Source organism: Myxine glutinosa, chromosome 8 (assembly GCF_964187855.1).
Source record: "Myxine glutinosa chromosome 8, kmMyxGlut1.1, whole genome shotgun sequence".
NCBI classification, from domain to species: domain Eukaryota; kingdom Metazoa; phylum Chordata; class Myxini; order Myxiniformes; family Myxinidae; genus Myxine; species Myxine glutinosa.
In genome coordinates, this window is record NC_136268.1 from 161,613,916 (window position 1) to 161,626,968 (window position 13,053).

General features: G+C 42.5%; 1 protein-coding gene across 4 annotated transcripts in view; it reads left to right on the forward strand.

Annotated features, from left to right (window-relative positions):
* The window catches only part of LOC137433060 (uncharacterized), a 214,014-nt gene that overhangs the window by 32,756 nt on the left and 168,205 nt on the right, over positions 1-13,053 (forward strand). For all 4 annotated transcript variants that reach the window (XM_068125489.2, XM_068125486.2, XM_068125487.2 and 1 more), the window contains exons 2-3: positions 6,467-8,014; positions 10,520-10,662. In XM_068125489.2, coding sequence (XP_067981590.2) covers positions 6,541-8,014; positions 10,520-10,662 — 1,617 coding nt within the window. In that variant the 5' untranslated portion in view covers positions 6,467-6,540. The remainder of the gene's footprint in view (positions 1-6,466; positions 8,015-10,519; positions 10,663-13,053) is intronic.

Genomic DNA, 13,053 nt, shown 5'->3' on the forward strand with positions numbered 1-13,053 from the left:
TGTGCTTCCGCTCTTTCACTCCCTCTTTCTGTTCTCTTCACCCTCTCTTTTGCTCAAGGTCATCTGCCATCTGCTTGGAAATCAGCCAACATCACCGCTTTGCACAAAAAGGTGCAAAAACAGATCCCAGCAACTACAGACCAATCAGCCTTCTCCCCAATTATCAGCAAAGTCATGGAATCCGTCATGGAATCCGTCATTGCTTCAGATATGAAATCTTTCCTCTTCTCCAATGGCTTGATCTCTGATCATCAATTTGGTTTCAGACCTGGTCACTCTACTCTGGACATGCTGCTTCTGCTTTTTCAACAATGGATGGAGGTCCTTAACGCCAAACAGGAAATTCGAGCAGTCTCCCTTGACATATCACGTGCCTTCGATACGGTCTGGCACCCCGCTCTGCTCACCAAACTCTCCTCTTTTGGTATCAATGGAAATCTCCACGCATGGCTGGCGGACTTCCTCTCTAGTCGTAGTCAACGTGTGGCCCTGAATGGGTTTCTCTCATCTCCTCTTCCTGTTCAGGCTGGAGTTCCACAAGGCAGTGTTCTGGGCCCTGTGCTTTTTCTGGTCTTCATCAATGATCTCTCTGACTCTCTTGAAAATCCTCTGTATCTCTTTGCTGATGACTCTACTCTCTGTCGCTCCATTCTTCATCCCTCAGATCGGCAGTCTGCTGCCTCCTCACTCTCTGCAGACCTGGACAAAATCACAGACTGGGCAAACAAGTGGAACATGTCTTTCAATCCTGACAAATCTCACACTCTTACGATGTCTCTCCGAAAAGACCGACTGGACAACCCTCCCATCCACTTTCTGAATAATCCTCTCCAAGAAGTTCTGTCACTCAAGCTTTTGGGTCTCACTATCTGCCATGATCTTTCCTGGGAAAACCACATTTCAAATCTGGCCTCCAAAGCCAGTCGCCGACTGGGCATCCTCCGTCGTGCAAAGTCCTTCCTTGGCACACCTGAGCTCCTCACCACATACAAGGCTTTCATCCGCAGCTCAATGGAATACTGCTCTCCCCTCTGGGCTGGTGCTCCTGCCTCACACCTAGCTCGTCTTCACGCTGTTGAAACCAAAGCATTCAGAATCATTGGAATCTCCCGCGATGAAGCTAACTCCAAGGGCCTCTCACTCACTCACCGCAGGCAGGTTGGTGGTCTTTCCGTCTTCTACCGACTCCTCTCTGGCCTTGCCCCCCCAGCTCTCTCTGGGCTCTGTCCCGCAAATATTCCTACAGGTCGCACAAGATCTGCCTGCAACCCTCTTATGGTCAAACTGCCAAAATCAAGACTCTCTGCTCACCTTCACTCCTTCATTCCTCGCTTCTCCCGCCTCTGGAACAAACTCCCTCACTCTCTTCAATCCCACTCCACCCTCCAGGTCTTTAAAACTGCTGTTCACCACCATCTCTTATCTTCCCCCATCCAAAACCTTGATCTTTTCTACCCCCGCTAATTTCACCCCAATTCCACTTTTTTGAAATACCAACTTCTGTCCTGGAAGTCCTTGGTGTCCTTGTGTTTTATACTTCTCCCTCCACCCCCCCCCCCCACCCCTTCCCACGCCTCCTCCCCCCAAGCCCTCCCTTCCACACATCTCCCTGCTCTCAAATGTTATGTTTGTGTGCTTCCCCTTCTGTCCCCATCTTGTTTTCCGCTCCCTCTTTTTGTGTGTTTTGTTTGTCTGGTTGATTTGTTTGTGAAGTAAATGTTAGCTCTTTCACGAGCCTCGATTCAGTATACAAAAAACAAACAAAAAAAATCTCTTTGCTGACGACTCTACTCTCTGTCGCTCCATTCCTCATCCCTCAGATCGGCAGTCTGCAGCCTCCTCACTCTCTGCAGACCTGGACAAAATCACAGACTGGGCAAACAAATGGAACATGTCTTTCAATCCTGATAAATCTCACACTCTTACGATGTCTCTCCGAAAAGACCGACTGGAAAACCCTCCCATCCACTTTCTGAATAATCCTCTCCAAGAAGTTCTGTCACTCAAGCTTTTGGGTCTCACTATTTGCCATGATCTTTCCTGGTAAAACCACATTTCAAATCTGGCCTCCAAAGCCAGTCGCCGACTGGGCATCCTCCGTCGTGCGAAGTCCTTCCTTGGCACACCTGAGCTCCTCACCACATACAAGGCTTTCATCCGCAGCTCTATGGAATACTGCTCTCCCCTCTGGTCTGGTGCTCCTGCCTCACACCTAGCCCGTCTTCACGCTGTTGAAACCAAAGCGTTCAGAATCATTGGAATCTCCCGCGATGAAGCTAACTCCAAGGGCCTTTCACTCACTCACCGCAGGCAGGTTGGTGGTCTTTCCGTCTTCTACCGACTCCTCTCTGGCCTTGCCCCCCCAGCCCTCTCTGGGCTCTGTCCCCCAAATATTCCTACAGGTCGCACAAGATCTGCCTGCAACCCTCTTATGGTTAAACTGCCAAAATCAAGACTTTCTGCTCACCTTCACTCCTTCATTCCTCTTTTCTCCCGCCTCTGGAACAAACTCCTTCACTCTCTTCAATCCCACTCCACCCTCCAGGTCTTTAAAACAGCTGTTCACCACCATCTCTTATCCTCCCCCATCCAAAACCTTGATCTTTTCTACCCCCGCAAATTTCGGTCCCCTTGTGTTTTATACCTCTCCCCCCCCCCCCTCCCCTTCCCACGCCTCCTGCCTCCAAGCCCTCTCCCTCCCAAACTTCTCCCTGCTCTCAAATGTTGTGGTTGTGTGCTTCCCCTTCTCTCCCCATCTTGTCTTCCGCTCCCTCTTTTTGTATATTTTGTTTGTCTGGTTGATTTGTTTGTGAAATAAATGTTAGCTCTTTCACGAGCCTCGATTCAGTATACAAAAAAAAAAAGTGTACGAATTTGGTAGTATGGCTTCTTCTTCTTCCTGATCGGCATCACACTTAACTCAGAAACGTGAGCCACATTCACTCAGAAACATGAGCCACTCCCCTTCCTCTCCTTGCTGCTTGTTTTCTTGCTTTCTTGTTGTACACCGCTCTTTTCCTATGCCATCTCCAGACATTGCAAAACGTTATTGCCGGGCACCGAAGGGGGCTCGGCAGTGACGCAGGCTGAAAGGGAGTACTCAGTTTTCACTCTGGTTGTTGTACACCGCACCTTTATGCCATCTCCAGGCATTGCAAAACATCATTGCTGGGCACCAAAGGGGGCTCAGCAGTGACGCACGCTGAAAGGGAGTACTCAGTTTTCACTCTGGTTGTTGTACACCGCTCCTTTCCTCTGCCATCTCAAGGCATTGCAAAACGTCATTGCCGGGCACCGAAGGGGGCTCGGCAGTGACGCACGCTGAAAGGGAGTACTCGGTTTTCACTCTGGTTGTTTGTTTTCTTGTTTTCTTGTCCAGACGATATCTCAGCCATCCTTTGAGCTAGGAAGCTGAAATTTCGGCACAGTAGTGAGCAAGTCCTTTGTCAAAAACTATTTTTTGTTTTTTGAATAATCAATTAATTGAGGAGTTATTTAATTATTAGCGATTAATTAAGTACTTATTTAATTAATCAAATTTCCTTTCTCTTCTGACCATTAACTCAGGCACCTTTTGAGTTAGGAAGCTGATATTTGGACATGCCAATGACCAGGTGATTTGGCTGCAAAGGCTATTTTTGATTTAATAATTAATCAATTAATCAATTAATTGATTGATTATTTCATTATTCGATTAATGACTAAATTTTTTTTTTTTTAAGTTACAGATTCTGATGAAATGGTGGTGGTTTATGTGTTCTCTGACCGAATTGATTCATAATTTATTTTTAAAATGATTATTATTTATTTATTTTCATTATTAATCATTTATTTATTTTCTTTCTCATTTGGCCAATATCTCAGGCACCTTTTGAGCTCGGAAGCTAATATTTGGACATGAGTGACCAAGTGATGTGGCTATCAAGGATATTTTTGATTTATTGATTAATCAATTAATCAATTAATCGATTAATTATTTAATTATTCGATTAATTACAAAAATTTTTTTTTTTTTTAAAGTTACAGATTCTGATGAATGTGGTGGTTTATGGTGGTGGTGGTTTATGGTGGTGATGGTGGTGGTTTATGTGTTCTGTGACCGAATTGATTAATAATTTAATTTTTTAATGATTATTATTTATTTATTTTCATTATTGATCATTTATTTATTTTCTTTCTCATTTGGCCAATATCTCAGGCACCCTTTGAGCTGGGAAGCTAATATTTGGACATGACAGTGACCAAGTGATGTGGCTATCAAGGATATTTTTGATTTATTGATTAATCATTTAATCGATTAATTATTTATTGATTAATCGATTAATTATTTATTGATTAATCAATTAACTATTCATTTTTTATTAATGTCTTATTTAATTAAATTTCTAAAAGATACATCTTCGGATGAAGCACTAGTGGTTTAGTTATGCTATTAGCCAATTGATTAAGAAAATATTTTGCGATAATGTTTTATTAATTTTAATTATACAATTAATCAATTAGTGTACACATCTCCCTCCCAATGCAGCCTCAATGAGCTGCACTGCGGTATTGCCGGGCGCCGGAGGCACCCAGGCAATGCCGCGCTGTAGGATATTTAATTATTTGGCATGGGGGCGGTGTACTTTGAATGTATCTGTACTTGTTTTCTTGTTTGTCCGGGCGATATCTCAACCATCCTTTGAGCTCGGAGGCTGAAATTTCGGCACAATAGTGAGCAAGTACTTTGTCAATAACGCCATTTTTTGTTTTTTGATTAATCAATTAATTGATGAGTTATTTAATTATCAGCGAATAATTAAGTACTTATACATTTACTTTCTCTTCTGACCATTATCTCAGGCATCTTTTGAGTTAGGAAGCTGATATTTGGGCATGCCAATGACCAAGTGATTTGGCTGCAAAGGCTATTTTTGATTTATTGATTAATCAATTAATAAATTAATCGATTAATTATTTAATTATTTGATTAATGACTAATATATATATTTTTTATTAGTTACAGATTCGGATGAAATGGTGGTGGTTTTTTGTTCTATTAGCGAATTGATTAAAAAAAAAATTTTTTAAATTATTTTCTTTATTAATTCTTTATTTATTTTCTTTCTCATCTGGGCAATATCTCAGGCACCTTTTGAGCGAGGAAGCTGATATTTGGACAGGACAATGACCAAGTGATTTGGCTGTAAAAGGTATTTTTTATTTATTGATTAATTAATTAATCGATTAATTATTTAATTATTCAATGAATGACTTAATTAATTTAAAAAATTTAAGTTACAGATTCTGATGAAATGGTGGTGGTTTATGTATTCTATGAGCCAATTGATTAACTATTTAATTTTTTTATGATTTTTATTTATTTCTTTTCATTATAATCATTTATTTATTTTCTTTCTCATCTGGGCAATATCTCAGGCACCTTTTGAGCTAGGAAGCTAATATTTGTACATGACAGTGACCAGGTGATGTGGCTATAAAGGATCTTTTTGATTTATTGATTAATTATTTAATCGATTAATAATTTATTGATTAATCAATTAATTATTTAATTTTTATTAATGAATTATTTAATTAAATTTCTAAAAGATACATCTTCGGATGAAGCACAAATGGTTTAGTTATGCTATTAGCCAATTGATTGAGAAAATATTTTATGATAATCTTTTATTGATTTTAATTGTGAAATTAATCAATTATTGTACACCTCTCCCTCCCAATGCACTCTCTAAGAGCTGCACCGCGGTATTGCCGGGCACCGGAGGCGACCCGGCAATGCCGCGCTGTAGGATATTTAATTATTTGGCATGGGGGCGGTGTACTTTGAATGTATCTTTACTTGTTTGTTTGTTTGTTTACGTTTGTTTGTTTACCTGTTTGTTTACCTGTTTGTTTGTCTGTTTATCTGTTTCTTTGTCTGTTTACCTTTTTGTTTGTCTATCTGTCTGTTTGTCCTCACAGAACGTGAGCATGCTTTTCTTTGCAACCGTTGGTCCGGTTGCCAAGAAATGTTCACCATCCAATAGAGTTTTATAATGATTATGACGTCATAGGTCACGTGGTATGGGTGCCATCTTGGAAAAATCAAAAACTTTGCACATCTATATTCACAAAACCGACGTATGGAATAAGTTGAAACGTGGCTTATTGTTAAGTACTCCCAATGAAGAATAACATATATTTGTGATGATGTCATCAGTGCCTTCATTATTGTGATATTAGACAAGTAGAATGCTTGATTCGATCAGTTTGAAGTTTCTTGAGCGTGATATACACAAAAATTGTATGGGAGAATTAAATCATCGGCCACGTGTTTGGCAGCCATATTGGATTGAACACAAATCTGTCAATAAACCACGCAAACACAGCATCTATTAAATACCACACAAAAAACGCCACACAAACACATCCTGGCGAGGGTCTGCACTCTCTAATTTTTTTTAATTGTTTTGTGTCTGCAATGCAGGAAGCATACATGTTTGAGGAAAACACAAGACGAACATGCTCTCTGCTCTGTGGACTCTGGAAATTTGAGTTGCCATGGGTGACAAAGACAAGGCGACCCATAAGGCCTCAATTGCATCTCACCTGCCCACGTTATCTTACATTGGCTCCAATCAACGGGATCCATTCTGCGCAGACCCCGAAGGCCTCAGTCCTCCTGCACAATGTCTGATTCGTCCTTCTCACCCTGTTTCAGCCCCTTGTATTGAGGAAAAGCAAACGGGGACCAAGAAACGTGGAATATTTCGTGCTTTTTCTTTTACATTGCATCGACGGCGTTATAGCTTCGGACAATGGAGCCGTGATTCTGGAAATCACAATGAACGTCGGTCTTTGCACGATTCTTCGGAGTCCAGTAAGGGCTTCCCATCTAACGGTACACATTCCTATGACGGTAATAAGACCTGGAATAGTAAGACCCCTCAGAAGCAGCACAGAATAGTCAGTGGGTCTACAAGGGGTTCCTCCTTAAAACGAGACTCTCTTCTTGCTTTAGGACCATTTTGGGGTTGCTTGCAGCAGTCACGATCAGAAGATAATAATGATGATGATGTTCTGAAAAGTCTTCCGAATTTCAAAGTCACTGAGACACAAATTGCCCACAATGTCAGTGATGGGAGCTGTGAGACCTCGAGTTGCAATGTATCAAGCGAAGGTAGACTAGGTCCCGTGACCAAAATTTTAAATTGCAAAGCTTCAATGGAGAACGTTTGTGAGGTATGGAGCCTAAAAAGCAGGAGTAGTGGAGACTATGAGAACGTCATCGCAGTTCCACAAACACATCATCAGGATGAAAATGAACTACTCATACAGAATGATGGCGCCAACGTAGTAGAGGACCTCGATACTATGGCGGGCACAGCTTCCAAAACCAATCGGCTGCATTTGGTGGCTAACAGCAATGAATCGAACCAACCGTGCAAGCACAAGGTTGCAGACATTGTTGAACATGCAGCAGTGCAAGAGATGTTCAGTGTTGAGGATGTTGACACTGTGACTGAGACCCCTGAAGTTGATTTGGAGACGGTCAGTTTTTCAGATATTGAAAAAGACATTGGTTTCCCAAGCTTGGCACTACAACAAAGCGACTGTGACATGCAGGGCTCCGTCGATGCACTACCTTCAATACCCGAGAGTCCAGGATCCTCCCGTAGCACTGACAGCGCATTGATGGAAGATTTTGTGCATGGAGAAAATGGAAAACCAGAAGGTGGGGCTGAGAGAGACACTCTCGTTTGGAACGCCATCGTTTTGCCTCAAGGACAACAGAAATACACAAAGTTAACATCTGTTCCCTCTTCTCTGGTAAAGCTTGAGTCCTGCCCTGATGAGGTTTTGCTTGATGCCGATGAAAGTAGTTGGGCCACGTGTCATCTGGAAGTGAGTGACGATAAGGACATGGCCGCTACCGTCGAGTTGCCCACATCCGAGAGTGGAATGGATTGCTCTGAACAAATTGGTGGCACTGGGACAAAAGTTGTCGCAAAATGGCTGCAGTTTGGGAATGCAGGTTTGTTTTACTGAGTTGCATTTTATTTTACTTGTTTTGTTTTTAAATACACATTGCCTTCACAAAGTGTTCATACCCTTGATTTTTTTTCACATTTTGTTGTGTAACAGCCTAAATTTAAAATGGATTAAAAAGATATATATTTTTTTGTCACTAACAAAATACCTCATAATGTCAGTGGAATTTCCCTTTTTTAGAATTTCTTACAGAGCACTTGCAAATGAAATACAGAAATATCTAATTTATATAAGTATTCAGCCCCCTGAGTCAATACTTCGTAGAAGTGCCTTTGGAAGCGATTACAGCTCCAAGTCTTCCTGGGTTTGTCTGTATCAGCTTTGCACATCTGGAATTAGGGAGTTTCTCTCATTCTTCCTTGCAGATTTGCTCAAGCTCTGTCGAATTTAAAAGGGAGCATCAGTGAACAGCAATCTTCAAGTCTTTCCACAGATTCTCAATGGGATTCAAGTCTGGGCTTTGTCTGGGCCACTCAAGGACTTTCACATTCTTGTTCAGAAGCCATTCCAGTGTTGCTTTGGCTGAATGCTTGGGGTCATCGTCCTGTTGGAACATAAAATCTTCACCGCAGTCCAGGTTATTTTGCACTCTGAAGCAGGTTCTTCTCAAATATATGTCTGTATTTGGCTCCGTACATCAATCCTTATATACTTACGAGTCTCCCAATCCTCGTCACTGAAAAGCATCTCCATAGTATGATGCTTCACAGTAGGGATGGTGTTAGATGCGTTCTGCTCGTTTTCTGCCAGACATAGCGCTTTGCATTCAGGCCAAAGAGCTCAATTTTCATCTCATCAGGCAACGGAATATTTGGCCTGATGGTCTGAGTTTTTCACTTGCCTTTTTGTAAGCTCCAGGCGTCCTTTCATGTGCCTTTTCTCAGGAGTGACTTGCATCTTGCCACTCTCCAATAAAGCCTAGATTTGTGAAGTTCTGCAGAGACTGTTGTCCTTCCAGCAAGTTCTCCCATCTCAGCCAAGGAACTCTGTAGTTCTGTCAGTGTGGCCATTGGGTTGTTGGTCGCCTCCCTGATCAAAGTCCTTCTTGCCTGGTTGCTCAGTTTGGTCGGACGGCCAGCTCTAGGAAGAGTCTCGGTAGTTCGATATTCTTTCCATTTCCTAACGATGGAGCTCACTTTTCTCTTGGAAACTTTCAACAATATAAATTGTTTTATCCCCTTCCCCAGATCTATGCCTCCTCACAATTCTATATCTGAGTTATACGGACAGTTCCTTGGACTTCCTGGTAGAGTTTCTGCTCTGACATTCACTGTCAACTGTGAGACCTTATATGGACAGGTGTTTCTTTCTAAATCATGTAAAATCAGTTTAATTGTGCGGACTCCAATTTGAAGTTGTAGAGATGTCTGAAGGATGATCAAAGGAAATTAGATGCACCTGAGCTCAATTTGGAATGTCATAGCAAAGGGGATGAATACTTATTGACTCGAGACATTTCTGCTTTTCATTTTTAATTACTTTGCAAAAAATTGTCAAAAAAAAATCGACTTTGACATTATGGGGTATTATGTGCAGATCAATAACAAAACAAATCTCAATTTAATCCATCTTAAGTTCAGGTGTGTGTGTGTGTGTGTGTGTGTGTGTGTGTGTGTGTGTGTGTGTGTGTGTGTGTGTGTGTGTGTGTGTGTGTGTGTGTGTGTGTGTGTGTGTGTGTGTGTGTGTGTGTGTGTGTAATGGAATATTCTTTTTGTGGAAAAATTTTCAACATCTGAGATTGATTGTTATTCTGATTGCAAATTGCATAAAAAATTGTTGTTTCGTGGTTGATATGGATTGGTAGTTCTTGTGGCTTATTTTTAAATACTCAAAATGAAAAGTTGTTTTATTTTGAGCTGATTTTACTGAAAACAACGTTTTTATCCTCTTTCTGAAGTCTTCTTGCTTGGTGAGCTTGTCTGCGTTATTGATGTAACGCTTGATGGGTTATGGTGCCATATCGTTCCCACTGGCTTTTCATCCCAGAGACCGTGGACTCGAGTCCAACACACTATTCAGGAGTTGATCTGGAATGTTCTGTAAATGAACATAATCCCAGGAGAATGGCCATGGCAAATGAACAATCCATAAATGCTCGGCCATATTACTAATGGCAGCCAGGAAGTGGGTATTCTGCCCGCCCTGCTTTCTCTTGTCAATATTTAATGCCAGTGCACGCTTCTGGTTGATTTTTCATGTCCAGAAGCCAATGGTGCACGAGGTTGAAACCACTACTGATGAGGGCAGCTCTGCCGACATCCTCAGAACAGATGACAAAAGACAGCTTAAAAGGAGTGGTGTGTTGCATCACATGATGTGTCATGTGACCATTTAAATTTAAGTTGAGCACACTTTGTAGAGCAAGATGTTCATTGTCTACCTAGATGTTGTGTTATTCGCCAGGTAGATGACATCTGAGAGTACAACAAGGTGCAAGGTTCATACGTCTTGCTTTTTGTTGATTAACATTGTATGATTATTTCCCTAGATTCAGGAGAACAGGAAGGACGTGATCAAAAGCAGGTGAACGCGAACATTCAGGCTTATTCGGATGAAGTGAAGCAGAAAGAGGAGGATGTGAAGAGGATTCGAGCAGCAAGCGTCGCTTCATCTTCTGGGGTGAACAGCATGGTATGTGTCGGATTTCGTTTCCACTCGCAGTCCGTTGTTTTAGGGTATGTCGAACAGTTTTGGGGGTGGTTATGTCAAATATTCAATATGATGTGCACCTGGACTTTAACTCTCGTAAAAATAAATTGGTAATTCAATTTGTCATGATTGATCAAAACAAGGCCATTTGTGGGATTGGGGGTGGAGAGGGGGTGGGGGAGAAAAAAAAACAAAAAAAACCCCCACCTTTAGAGGCCATTTTTTCCCCGCGAGCGGGGGTTGGCCTTTTTCGGGAACTGTGGTTGTTGTTGTTTTTCGGTCCCCTATTTGAAGCAATGTTTTACGGCCGGATGCCCTTCCTGACGCCAACCCTTTTTGCCGCCTTTAACGACAAGCAGGGAATTACCAGTGAACTGGTACTCAATTACCCGAACTCGGAAGGATGACAGGCTGAGTCAACCCCCCTGGCGTTAATTCAGCGATTGACCGGGATTCGAACCCAGGATCCTAGGATCCCAAGCCGGCAACCTAACCGCTAGCCCAACACCAGGGACCAGGGGTGGGGGAGATAATTACTCAATAATTCAAATACCCAATAATCCTGAGATATGTTGAATTAACAATAGAATTTATACTTGCACAGATTGTGTATGCAGGCCTCGCAGGACAGCCGGCTAGCCTGGGTTTACACACTCTCACCTCTAAAGCTCTCTAGCCTGGGTTAGAATCCCAACTCAGCTATAAACTGTCATCCCGGTGTTTCACAGGCACGGCCATTCATCGATATGTGTGCAGCAGGGATGTTAAACTAGGCATACCGTCTACTGGTTTGTGGAGGTTAAAGATCCCACGGTGTCCTTTGTGAAGAGTAGGCGAGCTATCCTGGGCACCATGAACAAACTACCAACTCCTGCCCCAACTACTGCTGGGAGAGGGATGGCAAACCTCCCAGCATGACCCCAGGCCGAGAAACTGCTTCTGAGGAACCAACACACTCTATCAGACTTACATCATCAGCCATTGTGTGTGCAAGGGCAGGTAATTGAGAAAAGGAAAATATGGGGTAAGTAGGAGGGCAAGGGCGATTGTTATTTTGGGGAAGGTATTGTATGGCAAAGGAGTTTAGGAGGAGATCATGGAGAGCCAGACAGACAGCGAGACAGACAGACAGACAGACAGACAGAGATATAGAGACAGAGACACGTTGTGTATCAGAACTTGCAGCACAGCTTTGTTTATGCATTAAACTAAAATACCCCATTCCATATGTGAGTACGTACTATGTCGAATTGAAAAGGGCTTGGCAGATCTCCACCAAAATTTGCATACATTGTGGGGAAACGTGCAGGCCAGTCATGGGAACGATTTAAATTGACCCCTTTGAGAGTAGGGGAGGGTCTGATCAATAATATCGACGGATTATGTGAAGCACATTCATCCCGAGTCACAAAAATGACAAATTACCATAATGCGGCGTTGAAATAAATGTCATGTTAAATGACAATATTTTACAACAAATCTAAACACTGCGTATCAGGAATTAACACAGAGCTAGAGGAGAAATGTTACCTGGCTTGGATTAATTGCTGCGTGAAAGAAAAAGATGAACGCGATTGTCCAATGAGATCTCGCACGACGATCATGTGACAGACGCGAACAGCACTAGGTAGGGAGCATACCTCTGCCAGGTTGAACAGTTTACGTTTTGTATCCCACTGATAAACCGAAGTTTAGTTATAAAACGTCCACAACCTTTTGAGATATCATGCTGTATATCGTTTTCACCCCTCAGCCCAAATTGGGCTAAGGGGTATTGTCGTCACAGGCGTCGTCCGGGCATCCGTCAACTTTTGGTTTCCGTCAATTTCAAGCAGAACGGCTTGTCCGATTAAATCCATTTTTGCAGTGTGTGTTGGGGTTGAGTAGAGGACGGTTCCTTTCGAAAATGGACGCGCTGCGGTTTTCAATATGGCCGCCACGGCAGCCATCCGGGCGTCCGTCAACTTTTGGTTTCCGTCAATTTCGAGCAGAACGGCTTGTCTGATTAAATCCATTTTTGCAGTGTTTGTTGGGGTTGAGTAGAGGAAGGTTCCTTTCGAAAATGGACGCGCTGCGGTTTTCAATATGGCCGCCACGGCAGCCATCCGGGCGTCCGTCAACTTTTGGTTTCCATCAATTTCGAGCAGAACGGCTTGTCTGATTAAATCCATTTTTGCAGTGTTTGTTGGGGTTGAGCAGAGGAAGGTTACGTTTTTAAAATGGGCGTGCTGCGATTTTCAATATGGCCGCCACGGCAGCCATCCGGGCGTCCGTCAACTTTTGGTTTCCGTCAATTTCGAGCAGAACGGCTTGTCTGATTAAATCCATTTTTGCAGTGTGTGTTGGGGTTGAGTAGAGGAAGGTCCCTTTCGA